The sequence below is a fragment of the Malaclemys terrapin genome, chromosome 11 (genome assembly GCF_027887155.1).
Source record: "Malaclemys terrapin pileata isolate rMalTer1 chromosome 11, rMalTer1.hap1, whole genome shotgun sequence".
Lineage (NCBI taxonomy): Eukaryota > Metazoa > Chordata > Testudines > Emydidae > Malaclemys > Malaclemys terrapin.
Window position 1 is genome coordinate 75913081 of NC_071515.1, and position 21956 is coordinate 75935036.

At 51.9% G+C, this 21956-nt stretch overlaps 1 protein-coding gene across 1 annotated transcript; it reads left to right on the forward strand.

Moving 5' to 3' along the window:
- The first annotated feature begins 15372 nt into the window (after positions 1-15372).
- On the forward strand, positions 15373-18138 carry LOC128845676 (serine/threonine-protein kinase pim-1-like). Its single transcript, XM_054044570.1, has 5 exons — positions 15373-16003; positions 16360-16457; positions 16688-16738; positions 17548-17775; positions 18023-18138. Exons 1-4 carry the CDS (start codon positions 15922-15924, stop codon positions 17749-17751), a joined length of 435 nt encoding a protein of 144 aa, XP_053900545.1. The 5' UTR covers positions 15373-15921; the 3' UTR covers positions 17752-17775; positions 18023-18138.
- Positions 18139-21956: the final 3818 nt, after the last annotated feature.

Sequence of the window (21956 nt, forward strand, 5' to 3'; positions counted from 1 at the left end):
TTGAACAGGCAGAGTGCCATATAAATGCAAAATATTATCACCCCAAAGAACTTTACACACTGTATACGTAGTTCACCACTGACGTGCAGCCACTGCTGAGATGTGAGGGTGGCAGTCTAGCAGCAGTCTGGGGCACAGCACGGCAGAAGTGAGAGGAGGAATTTTGACCACTGGGGCAGATCTCTAGATCGGCAACAGGTGCATAGGACCTTTATCATCTGTGCAGAGCAGTCAGGACCTTGAACCCAGATTTTCAGAATTGCCTGGGCTAACATGCAATGACCATCTATTTGCAATTACTGCAGACAACAGTTAAATCTCACCCTGAAGACCCACATACAATAAATTGCTTAGAACTCGATGTATCAATCTTGGGATGGTGAAGGGCTGATGTGATCCTGCCAAGATTTGAACCCATGACTACCAAGGGGCTAGTATTTAAAACCAGTGGCTTGGTTCTGACCGGGTTGAGGGCCAGCCCATCTTCTCCTACCACCTCGCCCTCGCCTCCGGGCCGAGTCTTGTCTCTGACGAGGCGGGGGGGGGGGTAGAAGCGCTGAGGCTGCGGCCTAAATGGTCTGCGCTGAGGGCCCACAACATGCATCCCCAGGGAGCGCATGATTGTTCTCGAGTCCTTGAGGCTCTGCAGGCGAGAGTCCGTCTTGTCCGAGAACAATCCATGTCCCTCAAAGGGCAGATCCTGTAGGGTTTGCTGCAGCTCCGGAGGCAAACCCGAAACTTGAAGCCAGGAGATCCTGCGCATAGCGATACCCGAAGCCAGGGTCCTCGCAGCTGAGTCTGCTATGTCCAAGGAGGCCTGCAAGGAGGTCCGAGCCACCTTCTTGCCCTCCTCTACCATGGCCCCAAACTCTTCCCTGGACTCTTGGGGAATCAACTCCTTAAACTTTCCCATAGAGTTCCAGGAGTTGAAATTGTAGCGGCTCAGTAGCGCCTGTTGGTTTGCCGCTCTAAGTTGTAGCCCTCCGGCTGAGTATACCTTACGGCCAAACAAATCGAGCCGCTTAGCCTCTTTTGATTTAGGCGCTGCAGCCTGCTGGCCGTGGCGCTCTCGTGCGTTCACTGATTCCACCACCAGTGAACACGGTTGGGGGTGGGTATACAAGTACCCATAGTCCTTAGATGGGACAAAGTACTTCCTTTCCACCCCTCTCGCTGTGGGTGGGATAGAGGCAGGAGTTTGCCATATCGTATCCGCATTGATTTGTATCGTGCGGATCAGGGGTAACGCTACCCTCGATGGGGCATCCGCTCCAAGGATATTCACGATCGGGTCGTGCACCTCCACTATCTCCTCCGCCTGCAGGTCCATATTACGGGCCATCCTGCGCAGAAGATCCTGGTGAGCCCGAAGATCTATTGGAGGTGGGCCTGTGCACGATGTGCCCGCCACTGCCTCATCCGGAGAAGAAGAGGAAGATGCCTCCGGTGGAACAGGATCCAAGGGCTGGTCTTGGTCTCTCTGTTCCTGGGCTGGAGCATCACCTGCGCCTGGGTCCAGGGCGTCAGGTGGTGCAGACACAGAAGCCTCCATGCCCCCTGGCGGAGGCCGCGAAATGGTGGACTCCGGGGCCCTTCTGATGGAGTGACCGGAGCGAGAGGTCGAAGCAATTGGAGCCCCTTGCGCCTGATGGTACGCCCACGGGGTCCAAAACGACCAGTGAGATGGGCCATGAGAATGGTCCTCTGTCGTGTCCTGCCAATGTCCCAAGTCCTGTTCCTCGGCTTGCCCCTGAGGGGGGTATGCCGATCTCGAGAGGTCCTCCGAGGAGCGGGACACCGATCTCGATGGCCACGGCGGTGCCGAGAGCGTCGAGACGATTCCCGTGGGCTGCGGTGCCGCACGGTGCCGGTCCGGAGATGATCTATCTCTACGCGGTGCCGGCGATCGGTGCCGGGACCGCGACCGGTGCCGATGACCTCGTCGGTGCCGGGAGTCGGATCTGGACCTCGACGAGGACCTGGAGTATGCCCGGTGCCGGGAGCGGCCTCTCGACGTCGAGCGTCGACCGTAGCGGTGCCGAGAACTACGTCTCGACGTTGATCGGTGCCGACGATCATAGCGGTGCCGAGACGTAGAGCGGTGCCGCGAAGAAGATCTTGGCCGCGAGTACGACCGGTGCCGAGGCGATATTCGGTGCCGGGACTGCGAGCGGCGTGGGGACCTGCTTCGGGACCTGGATCGGTGTCGAGGTTCCAGCCCTTGCGATAGAGGGCGCATCAAGGCAGGTTTCCCCCTCGACTGGACCGGGCGAGTCAACGGTGCAGTCGGTGCCGGTGGTTGAGGCGGTGCCGGCTCCGTGAGAGCTATTAAGTCTCTCGCCGCCTCGAAGGTCTCTGGAGTCGACGGGAGGCACTGTATCACCGCCGGCCTCGGTGGAGACGCTATCTGCACCGGACTCAACGGCCTCGGCGCCGGAGTCGACGGTGCTGGAGGCACCTGTTTCCGGTGCTCCACCGGCGGACGCTGCTCTACCCCCGGCACTGGGGGAGCCGGCGTCTTCGGCATGGAGGTCCCCGTCTTATGGGCTTTTTTATGCCCCGGGGATAATGACTGGCGCCGAGGCACTTGCTGTGCTTGCGGTGCCGACGAGGTCCGGTGCCGGGGAGGCTTGTCCGACGCCACTCGCGTGGTCGTCATAGCCGGTGCCGCCGGGGCACTGCGCACCGAGGTGCTAGGTGCCGGGGCCTGACTTGTAGATGGAGCGTCCGGACTAAGTGCCGCCTCCATCAAGAGTTGCCGGAGCCGAAAGTCCCGCTCTTTCTTGGTCCTTGGTCTGAAGGCCTTACAGATCTTGCACTTATCTGTTTGGTGGGACTCTCCCAGGCACTTCAGACAGGAGTCGTGCGGGTCGCTCGTGGGCATAGGTTTGGCGCAGGAGGCGCACTGCTTGAAGCCGGGAGCTTTGGGCATGAGCCCGGGCCCGCGGCCGGGGGAGAAAGGGGGAGACGACCCCCTTAGTCCCCTGGACTATAATAACAAATCTAACAACTTTAAAGGTACTTAACTATTAAACTACAAACACTAGAACTATAACTATAACTACAACTGCGAATAACTAACTAAGCTAGGGAGAGTGGAGAACAGCTATGCCGCGCTCCACAGTTCCAACGACCGTCAGGGGCGGTAAGAAGGAACTGAGGGGGCGCCGGGTCGGCTGGGGTATATATTCAGCGCCATGAAGGTGCCACTCTAGGGGGCTCCACAGCCGACCCGCCGGTGTTGCTAGGGTAGAAAATCTTCCGACGATCGTGCACGCAGCGCGCACACACCTAATGGAATGGATATGAGCAAGCACTCGAAGAAGAACTTTACACACTGTATACGTAGTTCACCACTGACGTGCAGCCACTGCTGAGATGTGAGGGTGGCAGTCTAGCAGCAGTCTGGGGCACAGCACGGCAGAAGTGAGAGGAGGAATTTTGACCACTGGGGCAGATCTCTAGATCGGCAACAGGTGCATAGGACCTTTATCATCTGTGCAGAGCAGTCAGGACCTTGAACCCAGATTTTCAGAATTGCCTGGGCTAACATGCAATGACCGTCTATTTGCAATTACTGCAGACAACAGTTAAATCTCACCCTGAAGACCCACATACAATAAATTGCTTAGAACTCGATGTATCAATCTTGGGATGGTGAAGGGCTGATGTGATCCTGCCAAGATTTGAACCCATGACTACCAAGGGGCTGGTATTTAAAACCAGAGGGTTAGGCCACTTTGCCACAGCCTCTTGTTAAGTATTTTTCCCTGTGTTCTCTCTCCACTGTACCTGGTTTAGAGTGTGTGCGCGCTCTCACTTGTTTACAGCAGAAACAACAAATCAGGAAACTGAGACTTCAGACTAAGCCACTTGTGCGAAAAGAAATTTATTCCACAGTGCTCTAAGTGCCCTGTGCTCCTGCTTTTCCTTTGATTTGGAGTCTTGTCTCACATCTGGGCCTTGAAACCTTAAGAAATACGAGACATTGGAAGCATTCGTATTTATTTAAATTATTTATAGTAGTTGCAGCTCGGATCTCTTTGGTGAATAAGAAAATCACCTGTAAGTGCTTTAGCTCTGGTAAGGGACACTTGCTTATAGGCCATGTACCAACCACTCCTCTAATGGGCATTTTATGTCCCCGTAAGGGTGCTACTATATTGGCACCTTTAGGACCTGTAATTCATCACCAGTGCAGCTCCTCTGTAGCAGTGGTGGAGGCTTCTCGGGCGTCTTTACCACTGTCGTGGTCCAACTCTGCTCCGATTTAGAGTTAGACGGGATGGTGGTAAAAATGTCCAGCCCAACTCTGTGCTTGCACCCTCCACGATTGCTATTGTGCTGCAATGGTGGTGAATTACAGATCCTGAAATGGGCCAGTATAGACGCACCCTGACAGCGTGCAGTGCTGTTCTTTCATTCCTTTCTAGTGGTGTTTGGGGCATAACCCCTGACAACCGATTGGAACCGGTTCCTTTCACAAGGGCACTGAGCAGCCATCCGATGATTAGACCTATAGGTTACTACCACCCTGGGCCAAACTTGAATATGCAATCTAGGGATGATGGGCTCTTTATCACGTTACTAATCTCCCGAGGAATCCAGGCTCACGATATTTGCCTAATTATCTTTCTTTATTTGTATTGCGGTAGTGTGTAGTTGTTCCTTTCTTCTCAGCCTCCTTTTTTAGAACTGGAAGATGCCCAGGATTGGCTGGGCATGTTTAATTGATAATTCCGTGTGCTATGTAAGAATGAATAGAGGTCAATTTTATGAATTTGCCAAGATGCCAGTTAGATACATCTCCCAGTTACCATGTGTGAAGAAGGTGGAGGGGAACACACACTCACAGTTCTTACACTTTGCCTCTCACTCCCAGGGGTTAACACTGCTGTTTAGACAGGGTGCTTAGCTGCAGATGGTTACCAGACAATAGTAAAAGCATTATGTTGCTTGAGACTTCTGCCAAGTGAACAAATTGACAATAACAGTGCTTTCCTTAATTAAGATTTTATTGTATCATTTACTGCAAATACCATCACATAAGCATGGAAATGGCCTACAAGATTCATATACAATGGGGTACAATGTCTTAGGGATTCATTTATGACTGTGCAAAAAGGGTTTTCAGTTGGTAGGAAGTAGATTTAAACGTTTGCAGGTGGCAAGCAAGAGGGGAGAAGAGTCCGTGGACATCAGATCAAAAGTGTCAAATGTCATTCCTACTATAGGAGACGCTGACTACTGCCCAGCCATCTGTTTGAGCCTAGCTACTCTCACCACTAGATTACATTGGTGGACATCTCTCCCTAATTGTTCTCAACATCTTGCATCTAACCCTTTATACCAGGCGCTTGCCCAGAGGACCCCATTTGAAACAGGGTTGTTTTCAGTAGGCTGCAGGAAGTGGTGAGAAGGATGGGGAGATTCTTCATGCACAAATCTTGTCTTCTCAGAAGAACAATTCTCTTCTTCTCATACGCCAGAGGAGCGGCAAATAGCATTTTTCAGAAATCTGCTGAAAGCGTCTTTGGAGAATTCTGCCTCCCATAAAATCTCAATTTATTTTTATCTACACACTGATAAATCTCCAATCCCATTAAAGGACGTCAGGTATTCTCTCTCTCTCTGTAATGGGACTCATAAAATCTCAGCTTGATCTCTGCAGAGTTGCTGAGACTCTTCAGGAACACTTGAAATTCACTTTACCCTTTCTATATTAAAAAGAAAAGCAAATCTAGCCCTGGAGAAAAGTGCTTTTAGCCATTAAGTCAAGGGAACTCACTGCTGGTACACAGCCTATTCTACCCTCCAGGTTAACAGAAACGGTCTGTCTACAGTGGGAGCTGGGGTGTGAATCCCAGCTCCAGGAGAAATACCTGTGCGAGCTCTCAATGGGCCAGTGCGTTACAAATAGAGTGTAGCCACTGAGTACATGCCTAAGATCTCCAATGAGGGCAATTAGCCCATCCCGCTGCTCATGTTGCCATCGCTACGTTCTATTTTTAGCTCTCCCGCTCGATGAGAGCTAGTGCGGGTGCGTCTCCTCAAGCCGGGAATTGCACCGCAAGTTCCAAATATAGACATACCCACAGATGGTACGCCTGGTTGTGGTTGGAGACCAGCAGCAGGGCATTCCAGAAAGTCCAAGGCCTCAGTTCTTGGTTGTGTCCAGTTGCTTCCCTTTTATTTTAAGAGGAATCCCCATTTGCTAAACCACAATGTACCAAACTAGAGAGGAAAAAAGGCAAAAAGCTGGAAAATGCAAGAATTGGAGAAGAGAGACTTTTTTGAAGGAGGAGGAGGATGTTTGTATGGGTATGGTACTGTCCTAGGTCGCAGGGATGTGCATTCAGCTCCCTGGGTGACCCCTAGCACAAGCCACTTAGGGTCTAGTCCAAAACCCAGTGAGGTCAATGGAAAATCCCCATGGAAAGCCACTGACTTAATGGGACCCTTAATCACTCTGGTCCTCAATTCTTCATCTGTAAAATGGGGACAATATTGGATAATTTCCTTTCTCCTGCTCTTGGTTTTGTCTTTTTTTTCTAGTTAGACTGTAAGCTCTTCCAGGTAGGACTGTCTCTTGCCACTTGTCTGTACTGCACAACAGGGCCCTGATCCTGGTTGGGGCATTTAGGTGCAACTGTGATATAACTAATAATAAAGTGTAACAAATACCCCGGAATAGCTCACTATATAAGAAAAAGTATTTAAACAATAAAAATCTTTCTACTGAGTTTAAATGCAGAGAATATTGAAATGACTAAACCTGACATTGGGAATTGCTCCCAGGAACGGTGCATTTTACTTTGTAACTTGAACTTTACCACAAACTCAGAGCATCTCATTATTACTCTTTGCCTGCTGCTACACATCTGCATTCCTTTCATGGCCCCTCAGAAGAAATGCCATTTCAAGATCCCAACTCCGGTCCTATTGCTATATCTCTTTTAAGTCTATTCGTTCTGTTCCTGGCTCCTGTTGATTTCTTGTTGGGTGTTAAATATGCGTTTGGGTCCATACATCGTCCAGGTTTTAGGACAAAATGTCAAATTGCACAAGGTTCTTATGAAAGGAGGAAAAAAGCCCTTCTCTTCTATGAAAATGTCATTGGAGGGTTAGGGCAGATGTCCCAAGCTCCAGCTCTCGTGTATGCTGGAAAGTTATTGTTATTACTACATACAGTGATTCATGGCAAATAGTTTGCCATGTGTATTAATAAAGCAGACCTCGTGGAAGTTTGGCTAGACTTTCTTCCCTCTAAGTACTTTCAGAAATGATGAATAGTTGATGGCTTTGAATATAAAAACTTTTAAGAATTCTGTTTTGCATATTGTCATCAAACTAATCAGATTATATAGAATCATAGATGATTATAAAGCCAAATCACATAGATTCTTAGATTATAAAGGGACTGCTGTGGTCCTCTAGTTTGACTTCCTCCATGACACAGATCATAGGACTTCTCTGAATTTCTGTTTGAACTAGAGCATCTCTTTTAGAAAAATATCCAACCTCAATTGAAAAACTTCCAGTCACGGAGAGTCCACCACAAACCTTGGTAAACTGTCTAACTTCAGCCATTGAATCTTGTTATACCTTTTGTCTGCTAGATTGAAGAGCCCCTATTATCAAATTTGTGTTCCCCATGCAGGTACAGATTAGGGATGTAAAATATTAACCGGTTAACTGATATGTATTGGTCTTACCGTTAATATATTGCAGTTAACATTTAAAACAGATTGGTAAAATAATTTAGTGACATTTTCCATCCCTACTTGCGTTGTCGTTCTCTCAAGCTGGCTGCGCTCCCTGCCCCCCCGTCCGAGCACACCGTGTGCATTAACAAAGCTGCCTCTTCTCTATCCACATCCCGCTCCCGCCTCAGCGGCAGCACCGAGGACAGGACAAGCTGAGCTGCCCTCAGACGGTGATGGCTCGGGAGCCTGGAACAGTGGTGACCGGGGGTGGACAGAACACGTTGTGCCTCGGCCCCCTGCGAGACCCCTACCCCCCTGCCCCGGAGACTCTACCGAGCCCCTGGACATCGTCCAGACTCCTACCATGCGGGCAGCTGCTCAGGGCCCAGGTCACCCCTGGCTGCTGCCTCCAGGTGCAGGCATGGCGGGCTAAGAGGGCGGGTGGCACTGCCGGTGCCGCTACTAGGGGGGTCTCGCTGCCTCCTGGCCCTTGGGGCAGCCAGGGAGCTGGGCAGCAAGAGGGATGTGACCAGAACTAGCCCAAGTCCTGTGATGCACCGAGGGAAACCGGGTCACATGACAGGGGAGACTGGTGTCGCCATGACACCTCCTGGCCACGTGACAGGTTCTCCCCTTCATCCTAACACTCCCAGATCATGTGATGGTCTCTCCCTCCTCCCACCTCCCATCGCCATGACAGTGCGCAGAAGGGGGTGGTGATGGGGTACCAACTAGGGATGTAAAATATGAAACAGTTAAACTGTTGCCTGCCCAGAACTGGGCCCCGAGATGGCAAACAGGGGTTCGTTGCCCGGTGCGCTTGGCACCAATAAAGACACCGAGGAGAGAAAGCAAGCCAAGTTTATTTCAGAGCTCTGAAATGGCACTAGGAGACCAGCGTGTCTCAAATCAAGTGCCACAAATACAAACTAATTTTCTCTTTTATATTTTAAGCAGTTTCTGTGCAAGCCTTTGTTCTGTTCCTCTCTCTTACTTCTCTTTCTCTTCTTTTCTCGAGCAGTTACAATTAGAAAATTTCCATTCGTCTGCTTATCTTTTGGGTTTGCAAGGCCTGTTTACAGCAGCTGCCCGCTAGAAAAGCCGACCCTTCCATTTCTGCTTCAGCATGTCAGCCGTTAGCACAGAAGTAGGTGAGAGTTCTCAAGATGGAGTTCTGTGGTTCACGTAGGCCCAGAGCAGAAGAGCTTTGTCGGCACTTTTGGCCTTCCACTCTCCCGAGTTACCTGGTAGCTATGCCTAGTGGCAACAACGTAAGTACCAGTGCATCTGAGAGTGTTGCGCTAGACAGACTCCACCCCATTCTTCTGTAAGCCGTTGTGGTCTCAAACAGGACGTACACCCTCAAACACACCCAGTGACAGCCTCCTGGGTGCCAGAAGGTGCAGGATAGCCCTGGTTTCCGCCGCTGTTTGGGGAACAACCATGCCCCTACCTGTCATCATTGTCATTGGAACTCAGACACCTCCGGTACCCGGAGAGGAACTGCAGCTGTCTCTGATCACACCAGCAGGCAAGAATATCACACGGTTCCTCATAAACTGGGAACTGCTGAACTGGACTTTAGCTGGACATGACCTGACTCAGCAAGGTCCCCCAGACTGGGTAGTTCCATTAAAGGGGCACACATTGTGACAAGCTCATGCCAGCAATTTGGTTTAAATTCACATTGCACCTGCATGTGCTCCCTTGATTGGAACTAGCCATAAGGGTTGGGATGAATGGGTAACCTGGGAATAAGTCTCAATGTTCCTTAGATGTTATCCAGGAAGAGGGGTCTGTTATTGTCTATGTTGGTAAAGCGTGTGTGTGTGTAAGGACAAATTGTAATATTGTATTAATTAATGGACATTGGGTCCAACCCCTGGTGCCTTATGTTAATCACTGTTTCTATAATGTAACCACCGTTGTTAGTTGTGATATTAAGTTTTCTGTGCCTTTATGAACTGTACAACATTTAAATGCCTATCCTGAGCTCTACAAGGAGGTTTCCCCCATTTCACTGGAAATGGGTCTCATTGCCATTAAGGTAAAAACACAGGCCATCACTCTTGGTGGGGGACTTTGTTTGGGTAGAGCCCCAGTGCAGCAGGTCTTTTGAATATCATGCTTCACCCCATTCTGGTGATCATTGGTTTCCAAATTATACTAGCAATTGGTCTGCTTCTGCTGGTTTATTGGATACAACCACTGATGCGGCGGCGGCTGCAATGGATGGAAGATCAGACCCGGTGCCACGGAGCAAGGATGTGATGGGGATACTCGCTCAGCGCAAGCACCCCATCAATGGGGGGACTTGATACCAGACACCTCTGTGTTCCTGGGGAACCAGGGTGCAGTATCCAGCCTGACTCAAGAAAGACACCCCCCCTCCCCCCCAGTCTCTGCTTAAACCAAAACCCATCAGAGGAAGAAAACTTGCAGAGAGCAGTGAAGGGCGTTGGGAGACACACCTAGACCCTCCCTGACAAGGGTGACAAGATTAAGACATCTCCATTAGCATACAGAATGGAGAGCAGAGACAACTCCCCTAGCCTCATCTGCATGAAAGATGGGACAGGAAGACATGTAAATTTACATCCAGAATGGAGAACAGAGAACCACACTGAATTCTGGGACCAGAACAAGCAGGGAAGCACTGCATCCTGGGAATCTCTGCTCCAGATGCTAATGAACCTACGCCTGCACACACACCCAGCTCAGCAGTTATCAGACCAATTCTAGTCATGAATCCTTAATTGATATCCAAATACTGAAGCAGCCTAGTTGTATTTCAGAGTAACAGCCGTGTTAGTCTGTATCCGCAAAAAGAAGAACAGGAGTACTTGTGGCACCTTAGAGACTAACAAATTTATTAGAGCATAAGCTTTCGTGGACTACAGCCCACTTCTTCGGATGCATATAGAATGGAACATATAATGAGGAGATATATATACACGCATACAGAGAGCATAAACAGGTGGGAGTTGTCTTACCAACTCTGAGAGGCCAATTAATTAAGAGGAAGAAAAAAAAAAAAAAAAACTTTTGTATTGTGAACTCCCTGGAAGAAAACACCACCCATAGCCAAGAGTAATCAGCTCCTATTGTCTAGTCTAAAGAAAACCCTTGAGTCATCAGCTTACCTATAAACAAATCTAGTGTTCTCCCTTCAACCATTGTATTTTCTCTACAAAAATCCCTACTCACCCTCTAGTCAGGGTTCTGATGCTTAGATCCAAACTATGCATCAGTTCCACTGGAACTCCATCATCTCCTCACTGATCGTGCTGGGGACTCTGCCTGCCTCTTGCCCTCAGGACCCTCAGCTACCATCATCATCTGGGAACCCCGACCAGTTCAAGCTTCAGGGAGCGGAGAGACCCCCTTCTTTCTCTCTCTCTCTCTCTCTCTCTCTCTCTCTGTTTTCCTGTCTACCTTAGGTATTAGCCTTTAATCATGTATGTTATGTTGGTTTAGCTCTCCTTGTGTAGTTATCACTATTATTCAATAAATAACTTCTATGGTTAAGTTGGTTGCTTCTCTCTCTCTCGCTGAACTTTACTCGTTTGTGTTTTTAGCTTCCTCCATTCACGCTACAGCAATGCTTCTTTTACCTAAGCTAAAGATCCCTGCAGTGCCCAAAATACTGTAGGGTTTGCTCATCGAGTAGGTTACTGCCAGTACAATTGTGTTGGGGGAGTGGGGATAGGGACGTGCTGAATTTGGGACGCAGAAGGGTAACAGCTTGAAAGTGCTGCTTGACCCAGTCCATGGAGCCCAGGGGCATATAAGGAGAGACAGCTTGTGCTGCTTCCTCCAGCCCAGTGAGTCCAGAGACATATAAGGGATCAGCTTGACAGTGCTGATTGACCCGGTCCGCTCAGACTTGCTCTGTTAATGTAAGTGTGGGTGTGTGGGTGTTCAGCCAGTTCTGGGGTGGGAGTAACCCAGCCTTAGGGACCCTAGGTCCTGCAAGATAGCTCCATTGGGAGGGGACTTGCAGAAGGGAGAAGTAGAGCTCCATATGTAAACACAAGTGACACAAGCAGTACATTGACAGGATTACAGAATCCCCTTCCCCAGAGGAGTAACCCAAATAAATGAGCATACCGCAAAGTAATGGGCACATCTGGTACCAATTGGCACCAACGGCCAAGGGACGGTGTGGATTTTCCATCTCTTGATGTTGTCCAATCAGGCCTGGGTGCCTTCTGGAAGACATGCTTTAGTCAAACACAAGTTATTGGACTCAGTACAAGAGTAACTGCAATTCTCTGGGCAGTGATTCCCAACTAGGGATCTGCAGCCCCCTTAGGGTGACCAGATAACCCAAGACAAATATCGGGACGCGGGCGGGGGGAGGGGGGGTGACGTGGGGGGGCGGGGCCAAAAAAAAAAAAACCCTTCCTCCGCAAGCGCTGGAGGGAGGCCCGGGAGACTCAGGGGAAGCGCGGGGCCGGGGTGAGTGAGAGCCCGGCCTGGCCCCGAGCAGGCAGGACTCAGTCGGGCGGTAGGGCGAGGAGGGGGGCGGCCCGCGGGGCCAGGCGGTGGCTGTTCTCCCCCCTGGGCAGCGGGACTCGGGAGCAGCCGCTGCTGCAGCTCCCACTGCCAGGGCGGGGGAGGAAGCGGCCATGGCGCTCCGCGGCTGCGGCTCTGGCGCCCCCGAACCCCCCGAGCCGGGGCCTGCTGCGTGGACCCAGCAGCGCGTACGCTGGGCCCAGCCCCTGGCCAGTCGCGTCTGGGCTGCTGCCCAGCTGGTGCTATCGCGCGGCGGCCCCGGAGTGGGGGCAGCAGGCCCCAGCCCCCCCGTCCCGCAGGGGAACGAACGGGGCTGGGCGGCCGATGCCTCCGCCCCGGGGCCGCCGCGGGATAGCACCAGCTGGGCAGCAGCCCAGACGCGACTGGCCAGGGGCTGGGCCCAGCGTGCGCACTGCTGGGTCCCTGCAGAAGGCCCCGGCTCGGGGGGTTCGGAGGCGCCGCAGCCGCGGAGCGCCATGGCCGCTTCCTCCCCCGCGGCAGTGGGAGCTGCAGCAGCGGCTGCTCCCGTGTCCCGCTGCCCGGGGGGGAGAACAGCCGCCGCCTGGCCCCGCGGGCCGCCCCCCTCCTCGCCCTACCGCCCGACTGAGTCCTGCCTGCTCAGGGCCAGGCCGGACTCTCCCTCACCCCGGCCCCGCGCTTCCCCTGCGTCTCCCGGGCCTCCCTCCAGCGCTTGTGGAGGGAGGGGGAATGGTGAGCCCGGGGAAGAGGCGGGGATTCGGGGAGGGAGCCAATCGGGGGAGGAGGGGGCGGAGTCGGGGCGGGGGGGGTGCGAGCACTTCCGGGCTCCAGGCTCCGGGGCATTTCCTTGTTTGTCCAGTGTCCCGACCGCATGTCGGTCGGGACGCGGGACAAACAAGGAAATATCGGGACGGTCCCGATAAAATCGGGACGTCTGGTCACCCTAAGCCCCCTGGGTAGCCATGAGCAGGTTTCAAGGGGATCTGCCCCAGGCGGCGGGAATCGAGGGAGGGAGCGCTACCTCCGCCCTTTTACTCACCTCAGCAGGCCACCCAGCCTGTGGGTCAGCACCAGCAACGCGTTTCACACCAAGTAAATAAAACAAAAATAATATTCCGTTTTTTTATTTTTGTACCTCTGTGGCACAGGTGGGCCGAGGAGTTTTTATAGCATGTTGTGGGGGCCTCAGAAAGAAAAAACTTGTGAACTCATGATATAGAGGAGGTCAGACTAGGTCTGGGGTTCTCAAACTGTGGGTCCCCTCAGGAGGTCGCGAGGTTATTATATGGGGGGTCGCAAGCTGTCAGCCTCCATTCCAAACCCTGCTTCGCCTCCAGCATTTAGAATGGTGTTAAATATATATAAAAAGTGTTTTTAATTTATAAGGGGGGTCACACTCAGAGACTTGCTATCTGAAAGGGGTCACTGGTACAAAAGTTTGAGAACCACTGGACTGGGTAATCTAATGGTCCACTCTGACTTTAAAGGCTATGGAAGTATGAAACTCTGAACCTTTCTGTTCTAATAGGACTCAAGAGACAGCACGCGTGCCCCCCACTTTGCCCCTGCCTTGGAGGGGCTGATCTCGCTGCAGCTGGGAGCTACAAAATTAACTTTCAACTTTCACTTGGCTTTAAGTTCCTTCCCCTGCTTGGCTGGGCACAGGAGGGAGAACTGATTCTTGTCCCTTCACTTTCAGTCTTGTTCAGAATCGAAAGTTGGCCTTTGTCTTTGGCCCACTTCCAGCTGGGAGGCTCCTGCTGGCACCTAGGGGGTGGCTGGTTCAGGAGAAAAGAGAGGCTCTGTAAGGTGTATAACACAGGGTGGTGTAGGTGGCCTGGCTTCTTATCAGCTGTAGAATTGTACTGCCCTCTGGTGTTAGCATGTCCCGTTTAGGCACTGAAACAAAGAGCCAGATTTTCATGTGCTCAGTGCTTGGCTCTTCTGAAAATCTGACCCCAGTCGTGTCTGCTGAGCCCTAGAAAATCTGGTCCTAGGAATCTCTGTCTAACTTTAAAAAAGACACTTCCTCGCCTCACTTGAATGTTAACGAGAAACACTGGGGGCCATTCTCCTTCACCTCACACCTTGTTTCAGAGTAACAGCCGTGTTAGTCTGTATCCGCAAAAAGAAGAACAGGAGTACTTGTGGCACCTTAGAGACTAACAAATTTATTAGAGCATAAGCTTTCGTGGACTACAGCCCACTTCTTCGGATGCATATAGAATGGAACATATAATGAGGAGATATATATACACACATACAGAGAGCATAAACAGGTGGGAGTTGTCTTACCAACTCTGAGAGGCCAATTAATTAAGAGAAAAAAAACTTTTGAAGTGATAATCAAGCTAGCCGAGTACAGACAGTGTGATAAGAAGTGTGAGAGTACTTACAAGGGGAGATAGAGTCAATGTTTGTAATGGCTCAGCCATTCCCAGTCCTTATTCAATCCTGAGTTGATTGTGTCTAGTTTGCATATCAATTCTAGCTCTGCAGTCTCTCTTTGGAGTCTGTTTTTGAAGTTTTTCTGTTGTAATATAGCCACCCGCAGGTCTGTCACTGAATGACCAGACAGGTTAAAGTGTTCTCCCACTGGTTTTTGAGTATTATGATTCCTGATGTCAGATTTGTGTCCATTAATTCTTTTGCGTAGAGACTGTCCGGTTTGGCCAATGTACATGGCAGAGGGGCATTGCTGGCACATGATGGCATAGATCACATTGGTAGATGTGCAGGTGAACGAGCCCCTGATGGTATGGCTGATGTGATTAGGTCCTATGATGATGTCACTTGAATAGATATGTGGACAGAGTTGGCATCGGGGTTTGTTACAAGGATAGGTTCCTGGGTTAGTGGTTTTGTTCAGTGATGTGTGGTTGCTGGTGAGTATTTGCTTTAGGTTGGGGGGTTGTCTGTAAGCGAGGACAGGTCTGTCTCCCAAGATCTGTGAGAGTAAAGGATCATCTTTCAGGATAGGTTGTAGATCTAAGTTTTTTTTCTCTTAATTAATTGGCCTCTCAGAGTTGGTAAGACAACTCCCACCTGTTTATGCTCTCTGTATGTGTGTATATATATCTCCTCATTATATGTTCCATTCTATATGCATCCGAAGAAGTGGGCTGTAGTCCACGAAAGCTTATGCTCTAATAAATTTGTTAGTCTCTAAGGTGCCACAAGTACTCCTGTTCTTCTTCTTACACCTTGTGTAAATCATTCAGACTCACGCACAGTGGGCAAACGATGCAAGCAAAGCAGCCTGCCAGCAGTTTATACTGACTTTCTGCTCACTTAGCCCTGGTGTAAGTGACCACGCATGGTGCAGGGAAATCTAGAATCAGACCCATTCTCTTCTTGAATTTTTACACAAATAATAGTATTTTGCCCACCTAGAACACCTTCCTTCTCAGGTCCTCACAGCACTTTTGAGAGTATTGAAGGAATCCTCTCGGCACCCTCTTCCCCCCGTTTCATCCCCCTCAGTCTCTGCTCCCGCCCCGTGCCTTTATTCTCCCCTTCCCCTGACCCCTCCCCCCTCTTGCTCCCATTCGTGTCCCCTCCCTTCCCCCCGGCCTCCGCCCCCCCCGCACCAGCCCGGACCCCACCCCCTTGGTTCCGACCTGGCGGGGCTGCGAGCCGAGCCGAGCCACTGGCGCCCGGTTCGGTTCGGGCGGTGCCGGTTCCGGTCCCAGCCCTGGAGCAAGGGGACGGGGCGGGGATGCTGCTCTCCAAGATCAACTCGCTGGCCCACCTGTGCTCCAGGTCTGGCGGGGAGCTGCACCTGGCCAAGCTACAGCCAGGTGAGGCCCGGTTCGGTTCGGATCGACAGCAGGGGGTGGCTCCAGAGTAGGGTGCCCCAGAGTGGTCCGGGTTCGGTTCAGGAGGAGTCCTGTCCTGCTGGGCATTGGGGAGGTTCGGTTCGAGAGGGGTAGGTTCAGAGAGGAGTCTGGTTTGGTTCGGGGGAGGGATGTGGGTCTGGTCCGGTTTGGGGGGTCTGATCCAGTTTGGTCTGGGGAGGGATGTGAGGCTGGTTCAGTTCGGGGAGGGAGGTCGTTCTGAGGAGGGATGTGGGGTTGCTGTGGTTTGGAGGGTTGGCTGGGTCTTTTGAGGACACAGCTGGTTCTGATCCTGGTGTCTTGTGCCTCTCTGCCTGCAGGGAAGGACAAGGAGCCCCTGGAGAAGCTGTACCAGGTGGGCCCACTGCTGGGCTTTGGTTCTGTCTACTCAGGCACCCGCCTGTCGGACGGCGCCCCGGTGAGTAGAGTCTGGACAGTGACCCCCACCCCCATCCCTGCAGCCGGCTCCCCATGCACGCTGCTCTATTGATCTCCACCTTTGCGTCCCTTACCCAGTTACATCTCCTTTGCTTTGCCCTGGCATAACCACCATCTTGCATCCCTTCCATTGGTCCTTGTTTGCCTCCCCTCTTTCTGGGGTTGCCTGACCTGATTCTGATTGTCTGTCTGGTTCTGTTTGTGTTCTAGGTAGCCATCAAGCACGTGGCCCGGGACTGGATTTCTGACTGGGGAGAGCTGGTAAGTGTCTAGGGCAGGTATTTGTTTACTCTTACATGGCAACCATGCAATGATTTAGTTAGGCTGGATGCCAAAGATATGCAGCATGGTCTACTTGAATGCATCCTCTCAGCAGCATCTGCTACAGGGCTCTTACGATACCCTGATCATAACTGACAGCTGTCCCAAGCACCTAAATCCCTTTTGAAAATGAGAGTGAGGCTCCTAAATCAGTTAGGTGTTTCAACACTGAGCACCACAATGCCTAAATATCTTTCAAAATCTGGCCTTATGTCAGGCTTTTCATCCCTCGAGCTTCCAGTGCCTTACATATATACTATACAACAATATCTTTCTCTCCATTTTACAGATGAGAAAACTGAGGTAGGGGGAGATGACATGACTCGCTCAAGGTCATTTGGTGACTCGGTAGCAGAACTGTGGATAGACCCAGTTCTGCTGACTCCCATGCCCTGTGGCTTCCTGATGCAAAATAAAAGCCAGGGATAAAACCTAAAACAAATATAAATCATGGGCTTTTGGGGTATTTATTCAGGACTCGAACTCAGAGCCTGGAAAATGCAGCATCAGCAAGAGAAACACTGAATTACACAACAGAGGAAGGAGATTACTCAGGTAACGGTCTCTCATCTCCATCAGTAGGAAACACGTGAAAATGGGGCCCAACGTACTGCTCCAATACCTCCCCTCACACGCCTTTCCTAGTAGTTGGAGCCCAACCTAAACCTGGGCGGTTCTGACAAGTTCCTAGAGCTCCGCCTCATCCCGAGTGACAGCCTTTCTTGCCCTTTTCTTTCAATAATCCTCAGGGCATATGTGACAATGAAGGAGAGCCAGAACCAATCCATGGGGATCCTGATGGCCAGCCCAAACCACTCCAGGGGGCTGAGGGAAAACCAGGCTTCTTTGGAGACCTGGTAAGCCAGGGCCACGATGATGCAGTTAGCCAGGTCATAGAAGGTGATCCATGCGACATAGGCGAACATGCCCACGTAGAGCCGCTTCTGGACTGAGTAGATGAGGAAGACACACACCGGGTAGGTCATGAAAGCCAGCGTGATGCCTGTATAGTAGCAATACGGTAGCATCTTCCCCACTTCAGTTAAGTTGAAGGGCTTGATTTGTGCCATGTCCGTCATTGCTCGTTCCAAGTGGCCAACCTCACAGATCAGGTAGCTGTTGGTCACTAGGATCATGTAGACAGCAGCTACAGTGGCCCCGGCCTTGGGAGTTATGCCACAGAACCCCACTGGGCACAAGATGGTCATCATGTTTTCTCCACAGGCAACGTCGCTGGCCAAGGAAACCGAAGGAGCGTCGCAGAGTAGAAAGGCAAAGTAGGAGAGACGTTGGCAGGGCTTGTGTTAGGGATTAAGTGCAGTGAACTCAAGCCTGCGCTGGAAAAGAAAAGGATCAGGTTAAAACGTCGTGGGGCGGGGGTGGGAGGGGAGGGTCATCATGTGGAACGCCTAAGGAGGAGAGTTGATCAGTGTGCGCACACGCACACTCTGTAACCCCATCTCTCTCTCTCTCTCACACACACACACACACACACACACACACACACACACACACACACACACACACACTGTAACCCCATCTCTCTCTGACACACACACTGTAACCCCCATCTCACACACACTGTAACCCCATCTCACACACACACACTAACCCCATCTCGCACTCACGCACACACATGCACACACACAGTAACCCCATCTCACACACACACTGTAGCCCCATCGCTTTCTCTCTCACACACACACACACACACACACACACACACTCTGTAACCCTATCTCACCAAGATTCCTGCTAAACCAAAACTTGGTTCTGTCCCCCATGATCCTATGTGCTCTTCACCACGGTCCACCTCTCCCAACACTCGAGTGCAGAGAAGGGCTCCCAGCCCCCTTAATCAATGACAGGCCATGCTCCAGAGCTCCTGAATTGAGAGACCTGCCAGCTTTAAAGGGGGGGCCACCTTAGTCCCCTTTTAGAAACACTGAAGGGGACAGGTGGTTGATTGCTCGAGTTCCCGTGGAACTGATTTTAATGGTGGTGAGATTAAATTTAATTGTGTTTACCGAATAATTAATGACATTAGGGTGCCTAAACCCTTGGATCAGCCTCCTTATTATTTTAATCTCAATAACATAGTCTAGCAGTCTCACAGCTGTTGGTGTCCTCAGTGCAACCTGGTGGATAGAGCACTTAGGAGATTTGGGTTCTATTCCCACCTCTACCACTGACCTGCTGGGTGATCTTGGGCAAGTCACGTCGTCCCTCTCCGTGCCTCAGTTTCCCCACCTGTAAAATGGGGATAATGATACTGTGCTTTGCCAAGCACTTGGAGAACTACAGATGAAAAGCGCTAGATTAGAGTGAGGTCTTTATTATTATTTCATTAAAATCACCAAATATATGTTGAATCAATTCTTTGCTGCAATGTAACCACTCAGCTCTAGATTGCAGGCCCCTCGAGCCAGCTCTGTACTGCCACAGAACTTTGTTTTAAAAAAAAAAATTGCAAAATAAAATAAATTAAAAGAAAAGGTGCAATGCCAAGCCTGCAGGCTGACTCCTCAGGGGGGGGCTGAGCGCCCACAGCTCTCCTGGAAATCCACAGACCACGTTTTCCAAAGAGCTCAGGGCCAGATTCACGAGAGCCCAACAGGGCCTGCAATCTGGACCAGGTTGACCAAGTTAGCTTAGTGCTCAGCAGAGCTCCCATTGTGGTGCTCTGGCCAGTTTTCTAGGCTATGAATGCCAGCAATTCCACTGACCTCAAAGGGCCTTTAGTCAAGCAAACTCCCATCAGTGTCAAGAGAAGTTTGTTTGAATGGGGACATCTGGAAGTAGCCCTTTATATTCCATCTCCATCTTTCATTTGCAGCCTCTCAAAGGTTAGACTCAGTGAGCACGTCAGGGCTAACTTACCTCCTTCCGAGAGAGAAAAGGGAGGAGACCTGGTGGATGGATCGGCTGCGATATCTTTGCACCGTCTGGAACTAATGCCTAGGGTGACCAGACAGTAAGTGTAAAAAATCAGGACAAGGGGTGGGGGGTAATAGGAGCCTATATAAGAAAAAGCCCCAAAATCAGGACTGTCCCTATAAAATCGGGACATCTGGTCACCCTAGTAATGCCTAGCTACAATGCCACTGACCTAATGGCTGAGAGACCATGTGCTCTTCCCCTTGGGACCCTGCTTTGCTAAAGGAATAACTCCTCAGCTCACCAGGAACCTATAAAGCAAAGGGAACATAGGAATTGCCAGATGGAATCAAAACCAAGCTCCATCTATTCCAGGAGCCTTTCTCCAACAGTGGTCAGTGCCAGATGCTTCAGAGGAAGATGCAGACAAACAAACAAAGACCAGAAGGTAGCAGTGGGCTACTCCAACAGTTAGAAACTATGGCCAAACAGAAGACACCTGGCCCAGATATTGGCAGAAAGCAAACTATCCACCGGCCTAGAGCCAGCAAAAGGTGACTGCTTCCCCCTGCTGGAGACCAGCACCTAGGACAAGGGCCTGGGAGAGGACTTGTCTCCATGGCCAAGAAATCAGTAGTGCTTCCTTGGCCTGTTCGGGCAATGAAGAGATTTCCGACCCCACATCGGGCAGGGATGCATTACTGCCAGCCCTAGATCCTACACTTTAGGATGGGGCGTGACTCTATTTGGCTTCCTCCCTTAAAAGAATCCAAAAATTATGCACCTGCTCAAGTTATGCACCCCCCAGAACCCCCGACCAATCTAACCCCCCCGTTTTCTGTCCCCTGCCTGCCCCAATCGCTCTCTACACCCCCTTTCTCCTGATAGCCCCCCCAGAACCCCCGACCAATCTAACCCCCCCGTTCCCTGTGTCTTACCTGCCCAAACCGCTCTCTACACCCCCTTCTCCTGACAGCCCCCCCCCCAGAACCCCTGACCAATCTAACCACCCCCTCTTCCCTGTCCCCTGCCTGCCCCAACCACTCTCTACACCCCCTTCTCTTGACAGCCCCCCCAGGACCTTCGACCAATCTAACCCCCCTGTTCCCTGTGCCTTGCCTGCCCCAACCGCTCTCTACACCCCCTTCTCCTGACAGCCCCCCCAGAACCCCCGACCAATCTAACCCACCCTGTTCCCTGTCCCTTGCCTGCCCCAACCGCTCTCTACACCCCCTTCACCTGACAGCCCCCCCAGAACCCCCGACCAATCTAACCCCCCCGTTCCCTGTCCCTTGCCTGCCCCAACCGCTCTCTACACCCCCTTCTCCCGACAGCCCCCCCAGAACCCCGACCAATCTCACCCCCACATTCCCTGTCCCTTGCCTGCCCCAACCGCTCTCTACACCCCCTTCTCCTGACAGCCCCCGCAGAACCCCCGACCAATCTAACCCCCCCCGTTCCCTATCCCTTACCTGCCCCAACCGCTCTCTACACCCCCTTCTCCTGACAGCCCCCCCAGAACCACCGACCAATCTAACCCCCCCGTTCCCTGTGCCTTGCCTGCCCCAACCGCTCTCTACACCCCCTTCTCCCGACAGCCCCCCTAGAACTCCCGACCAATCTAACCCCCCCTGTTCCCTGTCCCTTGCCTGCCCCAACCGCTCTCTACACCCCCTTCTCCCGACAGCCCCCCTAGAACTCCCGACCAATCTAACCCCCCCTGTTCCCTGTCCCTTGCCTGCCCCAACCGCTCTCTACACCCCCATCTCCTGACAGCCCCCCCCGGAACCCCCGACCAATCTAACCCCCCCGTTCCCTGTCCCTTGCCTGCCCCAACCGCTCTCTACACCCCCTTCTCCTGACAGCCCCCCCAGAACCCCCGACCAATCTAACCCCCCGTTCCCTGTCCCCCGCCTGCCCCAACCGCTCTCTACACCCCTTCTCCTGACAGCCCCACCCGAACCCCCAACCAATCTAACCCCCCCGTTCCCTGTCCCTTGCCTGCCCCAACCGCTCTCTACACCCCCTTCTCCTGACAGCCCCACCCGAACCCCCAACCAATCTAACCCCCCGTTCCCTGTCCCTTGCCTGCCCCAACCGCTCTCTACACCCCCTTCTCCCGACAGCCCCCCCAGAACCACCGACCAATCTAACCCCCCGTTCCCTGTCCCTTGCCTGCCCCAACCGCTCTCTACACCCCCTTCTCCTGACAGCCCCCCCCGAACCCCCAACCAATCTAACCCCCCCCGTTCCCTGTCCCTGGCCTGCCCCAACCGCTCTC

Coding starts and splice junctions, on each gene's coding strand:
- LOC128845676 (XM_054044570.1), top strand. CDS start 15,922: ATGCTGCTCTCCAAGATCAACTCGCTGGCCCACCTGTGCTCCAGGTCT. Junction 16,458..16,687: donor GCCTGTCGGACGGCGCCCCG/GTGAGTAGAGTC, acceptor TTTGTGTTCTAG/GTAGCCATCAAGCACGTGGC. Junction 16,739..17,547: donor TTTCTGACTGGGGAGAGCTG/GTAAGTGTCTAG, acceptor AATAATCCTCAG/GGCATATGTGACAATGAAGG.